At 58.1% G+C, this 23,348-nt stretch overlaps 5 protein-coding genes across 5 annotated transcripts; all 5 read left to right on the forward strand.

Annotated features, from left to right (window-relative positions):
• Positions 1–623: 623 nt before the first annotated feature.
• On the forward strand, positions 624–3,326 carry LPMP_281100 (hypothetical protein; the record flags this gene model as incomplete). Its single annotated transcript, XM_010702148.1, has 1 exon — positions 624–3,326. The coding sequence occupies one exon, from the start codon at positions 624–626 to the stop codon at positions 3,324–3,326; it is 2,703 nt and encodes a 900-aa protein (XP_010700450.1).
• A 1,916-nt stretch (positions 3,327–5,242) lies between these two features.
• On the forward strand, positions 5,243–6,433 carry LPMP_281110 (hypothetical protein; the record flags this gene model as incomplete). Its single annotated transcript, XM_010702149.1, has 1 exon — positions 5,243–6,433. One exon carries the CDS (start codon positions 5,243–5,245, stop codon positions 6,431–6,433), a length of 1,191 nt encoding a protein of 396 aa, XP_010700451.1.
• Positions 6,434–10,999: 4,566 nt separating this feature from the next.
• Positions 11,000–12,043, forward strand: LPMP_281120 (hypothetical protein; the record flags this gene model as incomplete). Its single annotated transcript, XM_010702150.1, has 1 exon — positions 11,000–12,043. The coding sequence occupies one exon, from the start codon at positions 11,000–11,002 to the stop codon at positions 12,041–12,043; it is 1,044 nt and encodes a 347-aa protein (XP_010700452.1).
• Positions 12,044–14,259: 2,216 nt separating this feature from the next.
• On the forward strand, positions 14,260–18,924 carry LPMP_281130 (hypothetical protein; the record flags this gene model as incomplete). The annotated part of the gene is made up of 1 exon (XM_010702151.1): positions 14,260–18,924. One exon carries the CDS (start codon positions 14,260–14,262, stop codon positions 18,922–18,924), a length of 4,665 nt encoding a protein of 1,554 aa, XP_010700453.1.
• A 1,516-nt stretch (positions 18,925–20,440) lies between these two features.
• On the forward strand, positions 20,441–22,393 carry LPMP_281140 (hypothetical protein; the record flags this gene model as incomplete). Its single annotated transcript, XM_010702152.1, has 1 exon — positions 20,441–22,393. One exon carries the CDS (start codon positions 20,441–20,443, stop codon positions 22,391–22,393), a length of 1,953 nt encoding a protein of 650 aa, XP_010700454.1.
• Between the last annotated feature and the right edge of the window lie 955 nt (positions 22,394–23,348).

Genomic DNA, 23,348 nt, shown 5'->3' on the forward strand with positions numbered 1-23,348 from the left:
ATGCTGATGGCACTGGACACGGGCGACATCGCTGTATTTGGATTTTGACTGCGTTGCAAGACGTTCTATGCTACGAACGCCACTTTCCGAGGTGAGTCGCTGAGTGGTTGAAGACCACCTTTTTTTGGGGTTTCCGTGGGCCTCTAGTTGTTGAGGAGGTCCTCGTCGTTATGCGATCTCAGCAGGTCTCACTCGGACAGGCAGCTGAAGTTTTCTTCTGTTAGATGCGTTGAACTCCTCTCTCCCGTTTTGCCCTCTCCACTGTGCTTTGATCACATGACTGCGCATGTCTCGACGCACGAGCGAGTCGCTGCGTGTGTGCAAGACTTTGAATCATCGAAGAGAGTGGCTAAGCGACTCGGCCGAGTGCTTACTGCTACTATCATACCTCTTTTCGGCTCCATTAGAGACAGGCAGCTGCTCAAACCCATACCTGCACTTGGTGGTGAAGTGCCGGCTGAGACATTCATCCATACTTACTCCCATTTATAGAGAGAGCTGGTCAGCTAGGCACCCTGAGAACCCACCGTTGTGGCTCTCTAGCACTTTTAAACGGACCCCCACCTACTCCACCGTTTCATAGAGGCTGTGCCTTGTTCTTGTTAAGACTCTCCCAATCGGTCATGCACCAACGCGTTGACTACGTCCCGCCCGCACTTGCAGTGACGGGTAAAGGTCTCTTAGAAGGTACTCTCCAGAGCAAGTTTGTCGACGTCGCACCAACCACCACTGCCGCTTCTGCTCATAGAGGCTCTGCTGCTGCTGCTGCTGAAAGGCGCTCGCCGACACGAAAGCAGCCTCTTGTGGCAAAGAAAGTTACATCGCGCGACCCGCGCTCACGTCAGCGGGGAAAGTGGTTGGGGCAGGAGAGCAAAGGCATCACCACAATGGCTACAACGGTGAGTTCCTGTCACGTCGCAGGACATCAGAACTCTCTCCTTTCCTTGCCGCAGTCGCGTGAGACAGCCGTAGAGGTGTCGCTCGTGCAGAATCTCAAGAAACAGATTGCATGTCTGGAGTTACAGCTACGCGTTATGAAGCAGCAACAAGACGCGATGGCGCGTATGCATCGTGACTCCAGTGCACGTCACGACGCCGAGCGTGCAAAGACGTCGAGGACGACGTCAGCAGCTCGTCTCATGAGTGTTGAGCTCCCCCTGCTGCATGCAGAGCGCATTCGCCACGCGGATGCAGCTGCCGTAACTGTGAAGACACCTCAGTCCGACGACGATGCTATAGCGCGCATGCGTGGAGTTCCTGCAGCGTACCAGACGGAGCGTAGCATTCTTCTCCACAATCTCGAATCGCTGACGAAGGATGTGGAGGGGCTGCAGGGTCTTGCCTTGCATCTCGGGCGGGAGCGGGACTTGATGGCGACTGAGGTTATCGACTTCCGCGCTGCGCTGCGGGAGATGAAGATCGAGAATGAGGCCATGGCCGCTGAGTGCGCCGCCATGCACCAGCTGTTGGAGACCGAAAAGGCTCTGCGGCGTGCAGCAGAGGAAAGCGTGAGTCCCAGTACGAAAGGGGCCTCGTCGCACAGAAACATCATGACCGCAGCGGACGCTCTCAGTCAGCGTGCCTACTACAAACTGCAGGCGGAGCGGACGGCGGAGGCGCTCACTCTAACAAAGGCAAAAGTGCATACGCTATCGGTCGCGCTTCAGCGGGAGCGTGACGCAGCGAAGATACTCGAGGCGCAGCTGTGTGGTGGGCTGGATCGCATTGCTCTGATGGAGCGCCGCGAGAGTGCGTTGGCTCTCTACTACCAACAGCTGAGCGGCCGGTTTGTTACAATCTCCTCCATGCTGCGCCACGTGCTGGACGTCGTACCAAATGAGCTACTGCAACACCAGCGCATACCGTCGCCCGAGCGCGTGCCTGCCAGTCAATCAGCAGCAGACGAAATGACGATGGCCGAGCTGCGTGAAACACTTGATGCATGGCATAGCGAGACCACAGCGGTGATGGCCAACGCACAGCACACAACAGAGACAATCACCGGCGGCGCGCTGGCGCTTTTTGAGGCAACCACAGTGACAACAGTCTCGATCACCAGTGACGGAGATGACGAGCCGCCATTCATCAGCGAAGAAGCGGCAGTGACAGTTCCGCCTCCGCGGATCGAAGTGGCGCAGCAAAGCGAGCCGCTGCCACCGCCGCTACACAACCCTTTTGTGGACGTCGGCGCAGCTGCGCAGATGGCTGTGGTGTTGCAGGACGCGCAGAGGGGTGACAGACAGGACACACACAACCAAGGGGCTACCGTGTCGGTGCCGATGAAGTCCGAAGAACTCAGCGTACCTACTGAACCAGACTCGGAGATGATGCCATCGCCAGCGGCACCACAAAGAGCACTGCTGGCTGAAAAGACATCGGTGGTCAACCCCACCGCCGTGTATCACGCGGCGGAGATATACAAGTCAGCAGAGCTACCTGTTAACGAGAAGAGCGGCGCGGTGCACGTTGTGTTTGCTCCTGCTGAACCCTTCGAAAAGAAACAGACGGCAGAAATGACGGCCGAGAGCTCTTTGGCAGCGCCCGTCGAGAAGGGTATTACCGCCGACATTCCTGTGGACGCACCTTCGTCTTCTGGCGACACCTACGAGGTACCACCGGCGGCGGAGACCCCTTCCGGCATCACACCACTTTCGCCAGTAACGCCGTCTCTGAATGCAGCCCTGGCAGCGCACGTGATTAGCGACAATGACCCTATTCCGGTGTTGTCCTCTAAGGTCGCTTCATTGGACGGCGAGGACACGCCGGCTTTTCATCCGCCTCACTCTCTTACCTTTACGGCGACGGTCGTGCCAGAGGAGGAGTCGCCGGCCCCGACATCAGAGGGAGGTGTAGCGAGTGAAAACGGTGTGCTGCTACAGGAGCCGCAGTCCACCGAGGCTGACAAGACGCCGCCAGCTGGAAATCTCGAACCACCGACGACAGGCGAGCAAGTGAGGAGGGATGCTGGAACGGAGACCGCAGCCGCTGGTGAGGCAGTGCCGGCTGTGGAAATCGCCGTACCCCGTGTCCCACTTCCGCTGCTATCCACTGTCACTCCACTTCAGGCACCATCTCCGCCAAGGAGCACTTTGCCGCCATCGCCGCTGGGCGTTGCGATTTCACCTCCACTCCATCAAGCCTTCCTCCCTGTGTTGCTTCCGCCGGCGGTGCTTCCACCACCGATAGCCGCAATACCGACCAGTGTTCTGCCGACCCCTCCAGTGCCACCTCCCTTGGAGCAACAACTGGAGCTGCTGAATGTGCGCATTGACACGCAAGAGGCCGCGCTGGCAGAGATGGTGCGGAGGTATGGGGGGAGTTCGTGAGGTCCACAGGCGGTTGGAAAGCAGTGGTGATGCACGGTGTGAAGAATGGAGAGGACATGTGGAGCAGAGTGCCTGCTGTGCGGGCGGCGTGTGCACAGACGGGGTGCCCTTCATGGAAGATTGACCCCCGCTCTCCTGCTGCTACCCTTTTAGAGCTCGCTTGCCTCTAACGAACGAAAAGCAGCAAATCTTCGTTTCACGTGCGACCGGTTGCTCTCTGCCTCTTTCTCTTTTCCGTCTCTCTCTCTCTCGCTGCTGTGTGTCGTTTCTGGCGTGGTCTGCTTCACCACTGCGCGTCTGTGTCTGCCTGCCTGTATGATGGATGACGCTGCCGCTACCCTCCCCCTCCCTTTTTGCGCTTGTCTTGCACCTGCGACTCGTTGTTTTTATTGTTGTTGTTGTATGATTGCGATCGTGCGCTCCGACTTGTGGTGGACTCAGACTCGGAGGAAGGGACCCTGAGGGACGTGTCAACAAGCAGCGCTGCAAGTGAACCGTGACATGGAAACGTGGGGGAGCGACCAGGGAGAAGGGGAATCAGTGGGGGAAGAGTCTCAAGGAGAGGTCATCGAGGCCACTCTGGTCGCTCCCCCCCCTCCCCCCCCCCCCACAGCACCATCACGTCTTGCACCTCTCCTCCGCTATCTATTTCCAGCGTTGTCGTCGTGTTGTGTTATCTTGCCCGCCACCTGCTCGCGTTTTGCTGCACTGCCTCCTCTCACTTTCCTCCACCTCTCTTCGACACACACACTGAAGTAACGCGCCAACATCGGCAGAGCTGCCGCCTCATTGAGGTGACATTCTTACGGCGTTCTCCTCGTCACCGCATACATAACCAAGCGGGCGCTGAAATCCATTTCAGCGGAGCGACTGGGCCCATGATTGGCGTGCTACGCATCACGCACGAATACAAACACAGAGAGGGCCCCTTTTTTCTCTCTCTCTCTGCTCGTGAAGTAAGCCCCGCATCGACTTCCAGTCCCCATCCCTGAGTGCAGAAGCGGTGTTTCTCCTCTCACCGGTGCTGTTTCCCTGGCGTTCTCACTGACATCACCGCCGCCGCCGCCCCCCTCCCCCTACCCTTCATCTGGATGGGTGACGTCGAATGCGGTCCTCTGCTTTCGAGCAGCCGGGAAAACCCGCTACCATCGCTTCGGCAGCTCTCGTCCTCGTCTCCGCAGCGGCAGTTGCGACAGCTGAACACGACATGGGCTCTCGCCGCCACCGACGAAAACGGCACGCCTGCACCCACGCTGGCAGACGGCACGAGCAGTGACGCTCGATGCTCCTTCTTCAGCAATTTCTCTTTGTCCGCGCGGAGCGAAGCCACCGCCTCGCGCAGTCATGCAAGTCAATCGCCAATGGTGGCGGCGCTGCTCCGTCCCTTTCAGTGCCTGCAGATGTGGTGCCGAGGCTGCTGCAGATGCTTTGGCATCCGTGATTCTTGGCTGACCAGCGTTGGTTTTGCCGTAGTCGATGTCGACGACAGTGTCCCCGTTATGAACGTTTCCGGTGACGCGCTCCCCGATTCGGGTGTCTCACGCGGATCCTGGCGCAACAGGGATAGGGGGAATGCACCACCAGTTGCAACTCCGCATAACGGCAGCGGTCAAGGCCATCTACACCGGCAATATTTGCCACCGCGTTCGCGGTCTAGCGAGGTAGGCTTTGGCGGCAGAACCTCTCCGTCCACTCCGCTGACGGAGCACGTGTATGTGGTAAGAGAGGGCGCCAACATGCCACCCTCAGATTCTCTTGATGAGATCTCTGTGGCGGACTCGAGTACGTCCCCGTCTTCCCTGTCCTTCACTCAGCGCCCACGCGACTGGGGTGAGGGGGAGGGAGGACAACTTGTCATGCGACGAGGTGTCCTGATGCGCATGGCAGCCGACGGCACTTGCACTTGTGTGTCAGGGATGCCGGGCTACTCCTCTGGATGTCGTCACCCTGGGCCAAGTGTGAACCTCTCAGGGCGAACCAATGACAGTCATGTCTTGCAGTTCGGCCTGATGGAGCCGTCCACAGACGAGCACAGCAACGCCGACTCAAGCCCGATCGCAAGGGAGGGCGAGGATGCAAGCGGTCTGTACGCGGTGACGACGGCGTTGAACGCGTTGGAGGCAAGCCGGCAGCCTCTCCGAACGCTGGAGCAAATTTCCGCGGCCCTCACCGCGTGTGCACCATACCTCCCTCTCCGTGTGGAGGTGGAGCCTGATCTGAGCAGTACGATGTTAATTCCTACTGTTGACACGGAGGCGACGCCTGCCAAAGCAGACTTGGCATCGAAGCAGCCGGCGACCATCTCCACCTCGCCCGCAGTCCCGCTCGACGTCCATATTTTGGGTCCATTGCTACCGTGCCGGACGCCACAGGCACTGCGGACATTGGAAGACATTCTTCTGGAGGACTGCGAAGGCAGTCGACTGCCCTTTTGTGCGCTGCACTGCGCAGACTTGGATCTGCGACGAGTAAGAGTGGGCGAAGACAGCGATTACGCTCCTCCCACCATTGCCGCGTCCGTACAGCGAGCGCCGAGCGACCCATCTCTTGACCTGCTTGTGTCTCCCACGACGGAGGCGTACTCGAGTTGCACCGCGATTGTGTCACAAGTGCTAGATTTCCTGAAACATCTTGTTGCCGCACGCGCTGCTCAGCTCACCACACTACACTTCACGCGGTGCTACGTTGTGCCGCATGACCTGGGTCAGTCGATCCCGCTGCCGCTAGCCACAGTGCGACGGCTGCGGTTTGAACACTGCTCACTCACTCCCGCCCATGTTGGCGCGCTCTTAGAGCTCGCGCGGCAGCAGGATGCGCTGGCGTCATCGAAGCTTGCAGAGGCATGCGGCGTTATTGGCCTGTCGTCTCACCGAAGCCGATCGTTTGGTGCTCTCGAGGAACTGCAGCTTAGCGGATCTCTAACGTCTGAATGCATCGCCGAGCTGCTAGACTACGTGGAGGAGCAGCAGCAATACCGGAAAGCGGACGGCGAGGCGATCGCCTTACGTGCACTGTGCGTTCCGTCGTCAGTGGTGCGAACGACGAGAACTCACCCGTTCGTACAGGCCAACGGCAGCCGAATTAGCGTGTGGAGTGTCTGCGTGTAGCTTCAACGGGCAGCTCTATGGCGGTTGTTTCCACCGTTTGACGAGCGACCTGTTCAAATAGGGTCAGAGGAAAGGGACCGCACGAAGCACTCAACTCTGCGCGCCGCTGCTCTCGCCGTTTGGGGACCTGTGCTGGAGCTGCCGATTTTTCCTCCGGATTTGATCAACTTTCCACGCCTAGTCATCAGCGCCACTGCGCCACGTCGCTCTTTCTCGTCTGTTTTTAGCTGCCCCTTTACCCGTCGCTGGCGCCGACACGCCTTGTTTTCCTTTATTTTCTTTTTTTTTCAGAGGATGGTGTGTGCTTCCCTCCCCTCCCCCCGGGACCTCTGCTTGAGTGGGTTCTCCTGTGGCGGCCATGGGCCTTAGGTGTGGCGGCCGTTGTCGTTACCACCTTGACCGAAAGAGGTGACGTCGGTGATGCAAAAGTGTGTGCCTCTTTCTCTGTGACATTCGGCCCCACGAAAAGCGTGTCACTTACCTGCGACATCTTCTCGCCCCCCCCTTCCCTCCTTTCGTCATGCCTGCACTTTCCCGTTTGCTTGATTTCTTTTCTTTTCCTTTTCTGCTTCAGTTGTGTTGTTTTACCACGCGTTTGTAGTCTCCCCCCTTCCCCGCTTCCCCCTCGCCAAGTGCTCCTCGACTAGGATGTGCCGTTGTTTGCGTTCGTCGTCATCGTCGTCTTGTTTTACCTCGTTGGGCATCCCTCTTTGCACCCTTCTTGTAGCCCAATTTTATCTGACAAGCGATTACTGTTGGTTTGTTTCTGTTCAAGCATGTTGGCACCTTCTCCTTTGCGAGCACCACACGCCATGCAGCGAGTCTTCGCCATGTCACTACTTCTGTAGGGCGTAATGTAACTCGTAAAGAGTCACGCTTCTTTGCTTGAGTTTTCATTTCTTGCGTTTCGCCGCTGCCTTTACCTTCACGTTTCGACCCGCCTTCGTGGTAGGCTGTCATTGCTCTCTCCTTCTTTTCATTTCTTTGTACGTTGTGCATTTTTTTCACCCCCCTCGTCCTTTCGTCTGGAGAGTGGCTTTGAGAGACGTCTCTGACGTGACGTCAAACCTCTTTTACTCATGGTCGTCGAGTGTTGGCGCGTCCTACGACGGTCTATGATGTGGCGCGTACGCCGCTGCGGAAGAGAAGCCCTACGGTGTATGTCGACTCGTGGCATCCTGGAAGAAAACCTCATTATCCTGCCGGGACCCCAGTAAGCCGACGCACTCGCCATATACGTAGGCTATAGTCTCCAACACATGACGGAAGACAAAGCGGCAGTTGTCAGTGTCAGCGCCACCGCCACCCTCTACGCCCAGGCAAGTTCGGCCTGAATGTCTCACTGGCGAAGGACCTCGGCGTGGCGCTCACTGCGGTACTCTACGAGATGCGGCGCGTTCAGGGTGTACGTGGTGTGCGGGCTGCGCCCCTTCCTCCTCAATGGCCCACTTTCACTTCAAGTGCACTGCCCCGCTGGACTGGGACGTTGTTGAGGCGATGAGCACGAGTCGGCCTGAGACGCAGGACCTCCTATATGGAGTGCAGGGGTACTTCCACGCCTCTCCCTTTGAAGGCCTCCGGTCGTTGGGGATGGTAAAAAAGTGCCACCTGCGAGTGGCGATAGGGAAGGTCGAGCCGTGCCTCCTTAGCGACTGCATCCCAGAGAAGGTCCTTCCAGAAGGTGTGCACGGCGTACGTGTTTTTTGGCGCTCCAGAGGTACAATGGCGCCGCCGCCTGTCCATAGAAGCGTACTGCGATGCGTGCTTGCAAAAACCACGCGATTCCGCGCTGTGCCGTCTCCGTCCTGCTTGGCGTGGCGACAACAGCTACGAAAGACGAAGTACGTGCCTCGAGTCGACTGTGGCGCCCCATTACGACGCAGTGCAGATTCTGAGTGCGCTTTCACAAGTTGGCACTCGGGCCAAAAAGCAGCGAGCACTTCAGGCTGTGCACGCGGCCGAGCGGTGGGCACTGGAGCGTTGCCATGAGTCAGTGTGTGCCGCGAACAATCGTGGGCATCACCAACCCCCTGAGACAGTGATGATCACGGTTGGCAGGATCTTGGTGGTAGCAGAAGAAGCTCAGAAAAACAAATTCGTGTCGGTGGTGCATCGCATTGTGACGCCGATCCGCCTGGCGACCACCCTTCTCGCGTCCCCGACGTGCGAGTCACGGGCACGCCTGGAGGTCGAGTGACTGTTGGGTTCCGTTGCTGGGTCACAGAAGCTTTTCTGGATAGGAGGCCATGTGGAGCGGAAGGGAAAGATTTGTGCGGAACTTTCTCCAGGATATGGCAAAACTGACCGGGGTGCTACACAGGCCAGTGTTCACCATCCGGCCCTTCGCGTTGATCCTGGTCCTTATGTTCTTGCATGCTGCACACACCCCGACCCCGTGCGGGCTCTCAGCGACTGCCGCAGCCTCAGGGGCGTCGCAGTGCAACGACTGATACGTCCTTCACTGGACCATGGACACGGCCCCGTGCCTGCTGGAGGTGAGCCTGTTCACACGCATGCAACTGTGTGATGTGACGATTCTCGGTAGTCTGCGCACTCTGCCACCACGCAGGCTTCTCTGACACATACGTCGTGGACGAGGAAGTGCGTGGGCTCCTCGAGGCGCCGATGCTGGAGCGGCTGGGCTCGCCCGGCTGCACGCGACTGGTGTGCCTCATCTCTCTTGCCCGCATGCCTCAACTTTACGCGCTGTACCTCTCCTGCGCCACTACTGACAACTTCACCTTCTTCAGTATGTAGGGGTGCAAAAGGCTTGGGGTGTTGGCGATGGTGGAGTGCCCATACATGTCGAGCGTCTTCCTTGTGTTTGTGCTTGACCAGCTGCTCTCGCTAAAGGAACGCTTTCGCGCGTTATTGACTGGGCGCTGCAGACTTGCCTCAAGCTAGAATACTTCTCGTTGCACAGCCCGCCTCCCCTCCCCCAAGTTGTTTGAGGTTCTTCTTCATGCTGTCGCGACTGAGGGTGCTGTACATGCGCGAATCCGCCATAAAGAAGCACTGGGCCACCTTCCTGAGCGAGTGCGCTGCGTTGGTGAAAGGGGAGTTGAGCTACTACTCGCCAATGGCAACATTTCAGGGGATCAGTCCACTAGCAGGTCGTTGATGCATCTTGGTTGCTGGCCTACCGATCATAGACGGGGTCTCATATAGGGCTGACCGGAGACTCCACTCCTGGCAAAACTCGTTATCGCAGACTACGTGCGGCTACACGGCGTGTCGGTGCTTCGATGTGCTGCCGCCGCTGCATCATCTGGGCGTTTCGGAGAGCTACATCACAGAGGAGAGCTTCGCAAGCAGTCGTGAGACCTGTTCTATGGAGGAGACTGTGCATTCACGGTTGTACCGCACTCCATAGCTGCCGGCTGCCGCAGTGCACGTGCGTCTTTCCCGCCCGCGACTCGTGGATTTCGCCGGCGCCGGCATGGTCTCATCGTCCAAGATGAATGTGCTGAACTGCAAGTGTCTTTTGCTCGCAAAGATGTACGCGGTCCATCCGAGCGTGAGTCGCCCGGCGCCGTCGGCAGTGGAGAAGAATAGGAAGGCCCTGACAGGGACCCTGGCAATGGCGGTGGTGTGACTTGTGTCGTTGCCTCCCCAACGACACAAGTGCATCAAGTCTTTGCGGTCACCCCACTCCCCTTGCCTTCTGTGTTTGAGCACAGGAGCGCCTGTGTATGGGCGCCAGATTTCTGCGGCCCATGGGCGATGTCCATTCCCCCGTTTTTTTTCCCTTGACTCTCAGGGGGAGAGGCTCTTGTCGTGGTTGTGTGAGCTTTGCTCTCGTTCTCATCTTCCTCGGAGCGAGTGTGTATGGGTCTATGTGGGTGTCTGTCGTGAAGGCCCCTACCTCACTGTCCGATGTGTGTGTAGATGTGTGTTTTCAGCTGCTGAAGACTCGTCGTGCGGGAGTCACGTATGGAAAGAGGCAAGACGCGGCGTGGAAAGGCCTATGTCCCCCACCAAAGCTCAGTCTATGCGAGCACTCTCTCGTTCCTCGCAAGAAGACGAGGAGTCATGCTACCGGTCATTCATACCGTGGCCCTCTTCACTTCAATAGTAATGGACGCATCTCAGAGCCGCAATGCACGCACTTGTGGTAAGGTGCCTGTGTGTCTCTACTGGCGGTGCTCTCTTTCTGGTGTCCTGCGTAACTCGCAGATTTTGCCTTCTCCCCTAAGCTCTTCTACACCCTCCGCTTCTACGCGTCCCCTCTCCCCAAACCCACACGGCCTCCCTTTGCTCAACCTACCTCTGTCTCGCTGTCTCTGTCCACTGGTTTGGTGAAGGGTGATCTGATACTGCCTCTCCACACACGCACAGACCGACCGACTCGCTCGCTTCCTCATCTTTTAGTTGTACCTTGTAAGAATGTTCTTTGCTGGCGGTACTTTTGGTGTAGAGAGTGAGGCCCGCGACGCCCACAGACGTCCCACGGGCCGCCGTCACCAAGCACGCGACATGGCCGAACTGCAAGCCAACATCGAAGCGAGTCGCGGCGCACCGACGGTTCCAGCTGAGGGGGCTCGACACGCAACTGCGCAAAACAAGATGGCCGCCGGACCGTCGTTTCTCGACCGCATTCACGAGCAGAACTCGATCGTCGTGGAGTCGCCCCATCCGACGCGCCGCCGCGGAGCGGCACCGGCGGACCACCTCAACATTTTCTCGTGGCACGACACGACCCCTGCACCTCGCGCGCCCAACCAGGGTCACCAGGTGACAGCAAGCGGATCCCGCACAGCCCAACCCACGAACGCCACAGCAGCGGCACCGACTGCGGAGGACAGACGCGAGCAGGCGGCAAAGAAGTTTGAGATGCACAGCGATAGTGCATTCTTGCGATTCATCAATGCTCCGAAGACAGGGTCCGGTGCCGAGGCTGGCAAGCGCGGCGCGTACACTGGTGCTGTGTCGGGGCAACCTGTGGTACCTCCACCCCCTGGCCGCGACATGGGCAGTCGGATGTACGAGCAGTCCCATGGACCGCGCAGGGGGCGCGGAAAGGCGGCCGCACACACTGGCAACCAATGCAGTGTGCCGGAGGAGTCAGGCATAGCCGGCTTCCCCGGGATGGGCCAGCGCAGCACCCCTCACGCTGTGCCGCATCTCACCCGCAAGTCAGCTCAGGCCGATGTCTTGCCCTCATCTGTCTCGAAACTCGCGCAGCGCGAGGACACTGGCCGAGGCGATGACGCCCGCGTACCACCAGCACAGGCGCCGGCGCCGAAGCCAAAATGCATTCCGCCCTATCACATCGATGAGGACAGCTGCGAGGACCACCATTGCATGAACGCGTACGAGGCGAAGGCCAACGGCCGGCAGCCGTGCAGTGAAGAGATGTGGATGTGCGACGACAACGACTATGACGGCTATGATGAAGCACACACAGGTGGCCCCACCGCGGGCGCGCTACACCATGCTCAAGGTGGGCACAACCCGGAGTGGCTGCATGATGCTGCCGACAGAGGTAAGACAGGCGGACCTATTGCTATGTCACCTTCTGTGCAGCCCCGTCAGTACAACTTCGATGCAGAGGAGCAGCAGTTCTACGAGGCGCGTGTACCCCCTCAGGCTGAACTCCCACGCCACTGAAGGTGTCGAAGCGTGCGATTGACGTTGGAGGGGAGGGGGTGGGTGAGGAAGGTGAGAAGGGTGAACCAATGGTAAAGGTCGTTGGCAGGCAGAGTGAACGCCTCATTTTTATCTTGCTCATCCCCACCGCTTCTTGTGACCTGCATTAGGAGGTGCGTGCGTGATGCTTTGTCGCCAACAACACCGCTCTATCCTTGTGCCCTCCATCCCAGTGGCCTACGCACTGCGGCAGATAGGCAGACCGACATTTGTACAGTCCCCAGTGCCGGCGCTGCGTCGTAAGTGCTGACCTCTGCACCCCTTCCGGAGCTCAACATCCCCCCTCGCGAGTTTCTACCCCTTCCCTATTAGAGGTCTCCTCTCCATAGATTTTATTGTGTTTGCTCTGGCTTATCACTGCCTCTCTCTCTCTGAACTTCAGTTTACTGTTGGCCTTAGTGCCTCTCGCTTTACATTCCTCTCTTATTCTTTGTTCAGCTGTGTGTGTGTGTGTGTGTCTTGCTTACTCGTTCGCAATGCATGTCTTCCCCTTTTCATGAGTTTCTGCATCTGGAAGAGCGAAGAAAATGCTTTGCATTCCACGCAGATGATGGAGGTGTTACGACCGACTCCTCTCTCTACTATCACTGCTGCTGGTGAGGCTGATCCTGTGCTATCTAGCCGTCTTCCCTTCGCGTCTCCCCTGCATTGTCGTGTGCCTATGTGCGTCGTGGCACTTCTCTGTTTCTTCCCTTCCTCTTCCCATCTTGTTTGTTCATTTTAGCCCTATACAGAAGATATAGCGCGATGTTGTTCGTGGTTGGTGTTTTTTTTTCTGTTCTCTTCCGCCCTCTTTGGAAGTATTCGCCGCTTTTTCACTCACATCCGTGCGCGTGTGTACTTTGGTGGTGGTGGCCATGCGTGTTTTCGGCTTCGTCGCCTCGTATTTTTCTCTCTTCTTTTCGTTTATTCTGTGGTTGCTGTCGGGCGTGCTCGCGCCAGTGCTAAGGACGACTTTCCTTTTTGTTTGTTTCGTTTTGTTTTCCCTCCTGCCTTATTTGTTGGTGTTGAGTCTCATCGCGTGCCTTATATATATGATGGCCCTGCCCGTACTGATTTGCAGTCCCGCCCCCCGGCCCCCATCTCCATCTCATTCATACACACACGTATACACACGCGCTTGCACGCGCTGAAGGTTCGCCCATGCCGCACCGCGACTGGAGCAAAGTTCCTCCCAAAAGCAACGAAACGAGCCCAATACGCAGCGAAATGCGAACGTCCGCTTTTCGAGCGGCTGGTGAACAACAGGAGATACGCTGACTAAAGGGGGAGAAAAAGGGGGGCGGACAGGCAGTGCCTCCATCAGTGACTCTTGATAGAACATGGAGAGAGCACTGCCATGCAGGAGAGGGGCATATAACCAGCACTCGCTGCGCCGGTGTCTGCGCACAAACGCGTCCATACCGGCCCACACCTGAGCTACTCTCTACTCATCACGGTGCCTTTGCATTTACCCCTCTTCCCTACTTGTGTTTGCGGGTGGTGGTGGGGTGCGAATGCGCGTGTACGTTGTGTTTCTTCACGTTAGGGCCTTCCTTTTCTGTCGTCTCCACTCTCTTCTGTGTGTGCGTGTGTGTGTGTATCGTCGTTATCCGCCGTCTGTCTGTCATTAGTGCGTGCTCGCTCGTGCTTGTCCGCGTGCTTGCACGTTCTTTATAGCCCAGCGAATAGAGAATCGGCTATGCATCGCTCTCATTCTCTTTCGAAGGTATACTCCGCCTCCGTGATCTGCGTGGGTGCTGCGCACAGCGCGAGAGGTGGAGAGGGACGCAGGATAGCAGAGAAGATTTACTTAATTTACTACGAAGCGCACATCTCGTTCTCTCCCCTTCTCAATCTCCACCCCAATCACGACAGAGGATTAGTGGGGGTGGGGGGAGCGGGCACAGAGGAGGTCCATCCCCTCGCTTCGGTGTACACACAGATTCCATCCGGCACATACGCCAAGATACCACCTGCTGTCGCTTTCTTGTGGGGAGTGAACGGAAGGACTCAGCTGTTCTGTGTACCTGTCCTCCCTTTCCCTGCCTCTTGCTCTCTATCATACACACCCACACTCATATAACACCAAGCATAGAACCTGCGGGTAAAGGGGGGAGGGCCACCATCCTCCTCTCCCTCTTCACATATACACGCTCACGCACCCAAGAAGAAAAGCTGGCGGCACATCCAATGGAATGAAGAAGGTGAAATATGCCGCCTCAGCCGCTGTAACGCCACACTCGTATGACAGAGGAAGGGACTGTCACAGTGCAACTGCATGGATGCGCCAATTGCTCTGCAGGCGCTTTTCGACGTGGCGGCCGCTGTTCAATCGAACACCACCGCGTCCTTTGAAGTCCTTTACGCCGCAGGGGGCCATGCGCAGCTCTCTTTTCCCGCAGCACCGGTGTGTTTCGTCACAGGCCACACCAAGTGATGCAGGGGCGCCTGCAGAAAAGCTCAGCCCCTGGGAAAAGGCGTTTGACGAGGCGCTTTACATGGGGTTTACACATCAATCCGTTGTTGGTGTAGCCGACTCCGCCGATACAACTCCTTCCAGCGACCTAGCAAACAAAAATGTCGCTATCCGCGTCGCGCCCTGTATCGAGGACCTCACAGAATCCCCCAGTGCGGTCGCAATCGAGGTACCTGAGGATACTGCTGGCGCAAGTATCACAGGCTCTGAAACTCTCTCGGTGACACGTGCTGCAAAGTCGACCCCTTTGGCCCAGACTCCACGAGAGAATCCTCGCCCTAGCAGCGGAGTCAGCAGCCCGCCCCTGTTGCCGTCCGTCTCACAGTCTGAGGAAGAGCGCCGCATGCATCTCATCACCGAGCTAGCGTTTGAGCAGGCGCTCTACGGCGACCCCGTCGTTGAAAGTAGGGGAGACGGCGGCGCCACCGGCAGCCACAGTACAAAGACCCCTGATTCCACCTCGAATACACCAACCGAGCGACCGACGGGCGAGACAGCGGGAGTGGTCGAAGAAAGCCGCGAAGGCCGTACAGTTGTTGCAGCTGGCGTCGCTACGCTAGCATCTCCAAAGTCATTTCCACCACCTCCGAGCCACCTACCTCTGGGAGGCAGTGCAGAACTCTCGAAAAGTGCTCTTTCACCTTTACAGGCTTCCAGACTCAGCGAGGAGAAGGGTCAGCCAATGTCGGCAACGGCAGTGACAATGCCACGGGCAGCTTTCGAGTCTGCTGAGGCTGCGTTTGAGCGCGTGCTCTATGGCGATCTCATGGTGGAGCCGTTGAGTGGGAAGGCGAAAGTTCTGGTGCCCAGTGATGCGAGCATAGCTGAGGCAGGGAGGGAGGGCAGCACGTCTACTGGCGCTCCTCCGTTGTTACCGACGCCACCTACTTTGCTCGGCACTCCTGCCTCGACGCGACCGTATCCCGATGCTGGTGTCGCGGATGCACTCATATGCAGCGCAGAGGATGTCGCATCGTGTGGGGTGGCTGAAGAGAAGCCAGCATCCGACATTCGCGAATCCAAGGCAGAGAAGATGCCACAGGGCGGCGGCGATGTCCGCCAGCTGGTTGAGAGCCCAGTGACCACAGGGGTACCTGCCACAGCTGACGGTGGCGGTGCCGATAGAATCGCTGTCAAGGAAGCCATTCCTCCTCCCACCGTCTCCATGCGCTGTGTTTTCAGTCTCGACCGTCGAGATTCCCCTGCTGACCAGTTCGCACTCTTTAATGCTCTGTTCCGTGTCACAGATCATCACACAACTGTCGTCACGCACATCGACCCTGAGGATCGGGTGAGGCGATGCATGCCGCTACTGGATCGTGTCAGCAAGCGGGAACTCTTTTTCGCAAGTGAGTGGGTCTTGGATTTGGAGCGAGCCGATGGAACCAACACTGCACCGCTCAGCACCGAGAGCGCAGCCGGCTTCGCGGAAACTTCAGCGCCGCCGCCTTTCACACACCGAGAGGTGATTGGACGCAGCAAGGTCCTGCGCACCCTCGTGTTCCGTCTGCTGCGGGCGCCACACCGCTGGTGGGACCAGGTGCAGGAACTCGTATTGCTTGCGGTGAAAGAGGCAGCGGCACTTCATCCGAGCTGCACAACTTCCGTAGACACTGCAGCCTCTGGCGAGGATACCTCTCTGAAGTCCTCCGGTGCTGGCGCTGATGACGCTGCTGCCTCCGTTGTGATGACTGCCAGCGACACGGTTGCTGCGGGTGGTGTGATACGAGACACCACTGCGGAGGATGTGCAGGCGGCCATGACTCGCGTCTTCAGCACCGATCCCCAGCAGGTGCACTTTTTCAGTGATGCCTTACGGGAAGTACTTGCTGCATTGGGTCACACCAGCGGCACCGATCGCTCTCTTCCAGCCTTTGAGGGACCGCTGGGGGCGTGGAAGGCTTTTGTGCTCACGCAGCGCCACCTCACAACCGGGGTCTGCGGCCCGCACACGCGGCCCTTCAGCTTTGGTGAAGGACGGCCCACTATCACCGCCTCAGATCTTGCACCTCTGCAGTACTGTGAGGCTGCCGCCTCCTGGGACGACCCGCCGTCTTTAGGGCCGCTTCCCTGCGCCACCGCTGTGCCGCACCGGGCAGAGGTTTGCCTTACGAAAGGGGAGCGTGGAGTCGACGAGGCCCACGCGGGGAGGGCGTCTTTACCTTGCATGACCTTGGCGAGCACTGCCGCTGTCGACGCCATTACAATGGCGTGGGACAAAATGAGCGAGGAGGAGCAAAACACGTTCCTCTTTGGAGCCGAAAGCGCGCAGCTCTCCCAGCGAGTTCGCGAGCTGGGTGGTGTTTACGCCGTGTTCGGTCAGAACAACACGTCGTTTGAGATGGAGAGCATGCTCGCGGAGGCCGAAACGGCGGCGCAGCTGCGCGAGGCACAGGAAAAGGAAGAGGCAGAGGCCAAAGCAGCGGGCGTGGGTAGCACTCACGCGCTGACAGAGGCCTCGTTGTTGGAGGTGATGCGTGATCGGGAGGCGGCACACGTGCGTGCGTACGATGTGGACCGGGTGGTGCTCGAGCTGACGAACGGCGAGGGAGTGGCTGTCGCCAGGCTGCCTGGTGGCCGCTCCACCTTCCTCTCCAACCTAGCAGCTGCGTCTAGCGCGCGAGGCGGAAGGACCTCCCGACAACAGGGTGACCACGGACGCATTAGTGCGGTCGCAGCCGCCTCTAACGTGCCGTTTCAACGACAGCTGCAGAATAACGAGGACGTGCAGCTTGCCGCGCTGTGGCAGCGCTTCACCCGAGCGTCAACGGGTGACCTCATAGGCAACCTCCTCTACGTGCGCCGCCACGCCAGTCTGCTGGTGCACGAGGCCATGGTGGATGTGGCGGTGCAGAAGGCCTTCTGGTTGCTCTTTTTTGCTCGCGACGAAGTGCGCGCTGTCACCCATCCGAAGCGCACGTACGAGACACTCTGGAACTTGCACCGCCAGCTCGTGTCGCTCTTTGTGTTACCCAGCACTGATGGGTCACCGCCCTCGCCAGCGCCGGGGCAAGTCGCCCGTAGTGGCGAGGACGCACAGGCGATAAACCCGGCCTTTGAGTCTCTCTCGCTGCACAGTCAGGTGAGCTACGCTTGTTTTGGCTGTGCGCACGTGCTGCCGCAGCGCGACGAATCGGCCAAATCGTCGTACCTGAGTACGCTGGTGACGGAGCCCGCGGGAGTGGGCGACAATCCCATCACTCACTCTGGCGTTTGCAAGCCCTATGCATCGCCGAAGGATCTGTATGCTGCCCTCACCGGGACCTACAGCGGTAGGGTCGCTAGGCGCGAAGGAGCGACAGCAGTGCCCTCAACGTCCGCCGTCCACTCGCAGGTGGCGGACAGTGTGAGGGTAAATTTTGAAACCCTCTCGGCCTTTCAGCAGCTTGCCGTCGCTTTCTGCTTCCCCCGCAACGACGCCGAGAGGGACGAAGCGGCGCGGCTCGTGTCTGGGCGTAGCGGCACCACGGCCGTGAATGCGCTGACGACCACCACGCGAGGAGCGGCAGACGCGGAGGAGGATCCGCAGAATGAGAGGGGCGAGCCCTCGTTGGGTACCGGATCACACCTCACAGCTGAAGGGAAGCTGTTGGATGATGGCTGCGCGCGGCAGCCGAGTCTCCACGTGGAGGAGCGAATAAAAGGCGCCAGCAAAGTCAAGACCCACGACAACTGCTCCACCGGTGGTGACACATGGCTGCAGCAAGTGCAATGCGCTCTCGAGGGCAGTGTGTACGAGTGTCTCCGCTCTCTCCGAGCAGCACGCGTGCTTGCGACCCCGCTTCCTTCTCCCAAGCACCGCTTCAGCGACACCAGTGTGATCTTGGCGACCTTCTCCAATGAACAACGGCGCAAGGTGCAACGCGCCGTGCAGGATATCACAGCCACAATGATCGAGGGGGATACTGTGGAGTCCTCGGTAGGTGCATCGTCGTTAGCGAGGGAGGTACTTGTGCCTGCCAAGGCACAGATCAAACAGCATCTCATGCCCCCTCTTGACTCAACAATGGCGGATGCGCTCGCGTCTCCTCGGCGAAGGGGTCGGAAGGCGAGGACAACTGCAAACACACCGCTATCGTCAGCTATGTCGGTGGTGCGCGACAAGCGCCAGCAAGTCACTGAGACGATGCCTACGAACAACCTGTCTCTACGACGCAAGCGGGGTCGGAAGCCACGTGCTGCGAGTTGCGAAGGTATCGATAGTGCACCAGAGAAGCAAACGGCAGGCGCGGTTCTCGAAAAGACGAAGCGGTTGAAGACCCCCTCAATGGAGCGGAGCCCGGGCCACCGAGGCCGTAATCGTGGAGGGGAACGGCAGGAAAGCGGAGTGACCAACGAGGAGGTGGCCCGTGTTATGGCTTTGTTTTGCGAAGGCGCGACGTAGTCCAAGTGCATCCGCGTCTCTGCCCGCTGTGGGGCAGAGAGGCCTTTTGACAAGCACGCTTCGCAGCTGCCAAGTCAAGCTCCTAGCCATGCGTGTACGTGTGTTTGTCGAGGGTCATCCTGCTGCGTTGCCCAACTACCCACACATCCACTCAACAACGCGCTCATACATATCCCACGCTCACTCAAACAGTGATTGGTACAACTGAAAGAAAACGAGCATCCGTGACCGCCCCACAAGAGAGCAGCATGCGTGTTGCTGACCTAGGGGCGAACAAGAGGTCGAAGAAACACACTCTGCTGCGGTGACCCTGTGAGAACCAGCTACTCATCGGCGTCATTAGCCATGGTAATCTACGTATGCCTTTTGCTCATAGTCGATCCGCTGCTGCTCTTCATGCCACCCTGTCTGTCTGCCTCTTTCTCTCTGCCCCTGCTCCTTTCCTGACCTTCTCTCCTTTGGGTTGCGTCCTACTCGGCGTTGTGCCACTCCCCTCCCCCTCTTCCCGTCTTCTCTCGCTTCTTATCCGCCCCTCCCCCCCTCCCCCGCCTGTTTCCCACTGGCATTCGCATGCCGCATCACTCTTCTTCTTATGCTCGAAAGCGACGCCACAGCGGGCCCGCAGACGCGATTGCGCTGCATCGTTTTTTCTGCTTTGTTGTGTGGAGGAGTACAGGCCAGACGGCCCTTTGGATGTTTGTTTGTTGACTAGCTTGCGAGGCGCTTCTTCTCACACTCAGTTGAGATCAAATAGACCCCACAAGTGTCCCAGCGATATAACACAAAGTGTATACTCACTCCACCAGGGCAAGGACGAGTGCAGCTGTAGGGAGTGGGGGGAGGTAGGGACACGACAGCGACCTTGCAGCGTATCCACGTGCAGTGACGCTGAAACAATCCGACTGGAATAGTCGAGCGGGCAATACCCCCACAGTGGCAGAAGGAAGGAACAGCAACAAGAAGGGGAGACAAGCGCTCTCTCTTTCCTTTGCGTCTCTTAGCTCTCTTTACCAATTGGAGAGGTCCAAACCACAACATGCAAGGAAGCGTTACAGGGCCGAAGCTGTGATTAACGCGATTTTCTCTGCTTGCAACGAGTTCCCACTGCCCCACTGTATCGGCTGGGATTCGCGAATTCGTTGAGGATTCATTGTGTGTGTGTGCGCGCTCCTGTGCCCGTGCCTTGTGGGACTCGCACAGACAATCACACCGACATCGACACCCACTGTTGACCTCAGAGGGACTGTCGACGTTTTATTAGTGTCTTCTTTTAATGTCTTCCGCGAAGCTGAGAGTACGGGTGACTGACATGCTTCGTAACGTAGCACGGCGCACGTCAGTGCAGTTGGGCACTGGCGCAGCTTGCCTCGCGATTCCTTCGCCCTCTGTTGTGTCACCCCGACTGCAGGTAGTGCCCTCTAACCCAGCAGGGGTAACATCTGTTCGTGCCTTCCCCCAGGCTTGTCACCTCCGCATCCCTCACACACCCTCGATCTTGCCTTGTGGCTCATTGTCCATGGCACGTCGGTGTGTTACCCTGTACCCCAAAGCGTCGCGTAGAGTTGTTCGAAATGGGAAAAAAAAGCACTTCAACTACCTCACAGCGGATCGTATGCTGCCACCGGAGAAGAAACTGTCGCGGCTGTCCATTCGCAATCGCGATGATGTGACTCTGCGACGGCGCCGCGATTACAAGCAGCAGCTAGTACGAGATGTGGAGGAGAAGATCCACTTTTTTCCTCCCAGCATCAAGAAACAGGTGTTCTTCCCACTCATGACAAACTCCACCCGCGTGAGGCTCTTCCGCGGCAATCGCGAATATGGGCTCCGCATGTCGACTCGTGTCTTTAGCATGCTCCTGGAGCAACTTTGCAAACGAGAGAATCGAGACTTCATCCTGGAGCAACTGGGCAAGCTTGGACTCGAGCTTCCCACCGCAGAGGACTGGGAGCACTTCGCCGACCCGGTGACGGGGGACATTACAACGGGGATTATGTACTCCAACTGGGTCCATTCCGTCTTGACCACCTACGGCCGCATGTCATTCACAGGCTCGACGCATCTGCTGGCTGGGGGAGCGACCACGCTGTTTGCGTATGTCATACGAAACTACTTCAACCGCACCTTGGTGCCTCCGTTGGAGGACTGGTCGCGCCAATTTGGCCCTGTCGCCGCCGAGGAGTTCTTGGGGCGGCCACGCGGCCAACAGAAGGTGAGTCTTGCCATGTCCGAGGCAGTGTGCGAGGTGCGTGTGTGGGGCCGTACGCAGGCGCAGGAGGGTGTCTCGCGCCTTTCGCTGCAGGAGCAAGATGATCTCGTGAAGTGGGTGAAGAGCAACTTGAAGAGCCACATCGTGGAGATGGAGAGAAAGAACGCCTTCGCTTCTAAGGTACTCGCAGTCCTGCACAGCCTGCCGGAGGCGAAGGCGGTCAATAACTCGTTCTGGGTCTTTAAGGAGGCAAGGCGACTGGAGCATGTAATTAAATTGAAGGGTGCCTTCTTTCCGCGGCAGAGCCGCGTGCGTAGTGAGTGGAGGCAGTTGTCGATGGAGGAGAGGGCACGATACTCGTGCTTTGGTCAAAAGCGCCAGACGGAGACGGCGTGTGGGCGCAAGCTCTTTATTCGTTACTGCTGCCGAGACTACGGCTTTAGTTTGTCGAACGCGTCACAGCGCTACACTACCCTTGGCGACCTGCAGAAGGCTGCGCTGGACTTTCCCTTCTACTTTCCGCTCACCCCAAGCAACGCCGCCACGGCTGCGTTTCACCGCTTCTACGTTGCGATGTGCGACCGATACGGTATGGTGCGCACCTACAACAACGGCATCGGTAACCGACTCTTCAAGGCTGCCATGCGCGAAAAATGGGATGCCCTCTCCATGGAGGAGCGGCAACAGTACGAGGACCATGACCAAATTTATGCGGTGTTTCCGCTTCAACCGACCACTGGAGAGGCAGTGTCAGGGAGCGCCGAAACATCGACCTCGTCGGAGTCGCTGCCGACGAAGACGGCACCGTCGGCGGTGACACAGAGAAGTGAGGGCTTGACCACGCGATGGGGTAAACCGGCCAAGTTGCTAACGCAGACACAACCGGTAAAAATTGGGCCTCAGTACTTCGTGGAGGAGCGGCCGCCATCGTTGAAGGTAGACGATACCGCACTCACTGCGGAGACGTTGCTATTGAACCTTCGCCAGGCTGCGTACGGCAAACGCAGGAGGGGCCGCCCGCCAAAATTGGCTGCGACGGACACTCAGCTTAAAGCAACCCCGGCTGGTGCAGAGACGGCAGCGGTGGCCGATGAGCAGCCGCAGTCACAGAAGGAAAAAGAGGCGGGTGTCACGCAGGACATCGAGGTGCCCGCGGCCGCGTTGATGAGAAACCGTGCCCGCCGCAGGACGTCCGGTGTCACCCAAGGCGAAGGGTCGACGAGGACGCTGCAGCCAGCACTCCAAGTCGTCATAATCTGAGCGCCGCATTCCGCCTCAGCATTTGATGGAAAAATAGGAGGTTGATGGTGTGTGTGTGTGTGTCTGTCGAGTGGAGGAGAGGGAGCACACGATGCAACTTTGCTGGTGCTTTATGACGATGGAGGAAGAGAAAAGGAGAGGGGAGAAAAGGGGGGATGAAAGTGGGTGCATATGTGCCTCTACAACTGGGGTGTGTGTGGTTGGTGTGCAGAACCACTCGTGGGGTGTTCCTCCACGCGTTGTGAGCATGCAAGCAGTCGTCGGGTCCCCAATTAGCCCCACTGTTGTTCGTAGTGGTGTGCTGTGGAGAGGAAACTGAGAGAAGGGGCGAGAACAAGAGTGAGCAGGGAAGCTGTGGCCTCCATGTTTTCCCCCTCCCAGTTTCTTTCTGTTGTTGTTGTTGCGCCTTGGATGCGGATGTGCGTTGTCGTACAGCCTCCCTTTCACCACCGTAGCTGGCCCTACTGCTAGCACGGGAAGCGCTTGGGTGTATCTGTGTTTATAGGTGTGCGCGTGATCGCTCACCTTTGGCTATTCGCCCTCAACACATCGCTCTCTCTCTCTCTGCACACCCTTTACCACGCACTCACACGCAGAGCATTTCTTCCTTGCTTTCTCTTCCTCTTTCCCGTCAAGCGCCTTTGGTGCTAGAGCCTGTCTGTCTCGGCTCCGTTCCCACCTCTCGCTCTCTCCCGCCTCTCTCTGCTCCTTCATGGCGCACCATAGAGTTTCTTTCCTTTTTTTCTCTCTCTTGTACTCTGCACTCGTGTTGATTGCAGTTCACCGTGCTCTCCCTCTCTCTCTCTCCTTCTTCCCTGTTTGTTTATGTCATCACCTCATCACCGCTCGTATTCAAGAGCGCTGTTGCCACTTTCCCTCTTGGCGGCTTTGAGCTGTCATCCCTGTGCCACTACTGTTCACAGTCTTAACAACATGAAAGCCCCCAAACAAAAAA

This window comes from Leishmania panamensis, assembly GCF_000755165.1.
Source record: "Leishmania panamensis strain MHOM/PA/94/PSC-1 chromosome 28 sequence".
NCBI lineage: Eukaryota > Euglenozoa > Kinetoplastea > Trypanosomatida > Trypanosomatidae > Leishmania > Leishmania panamensis.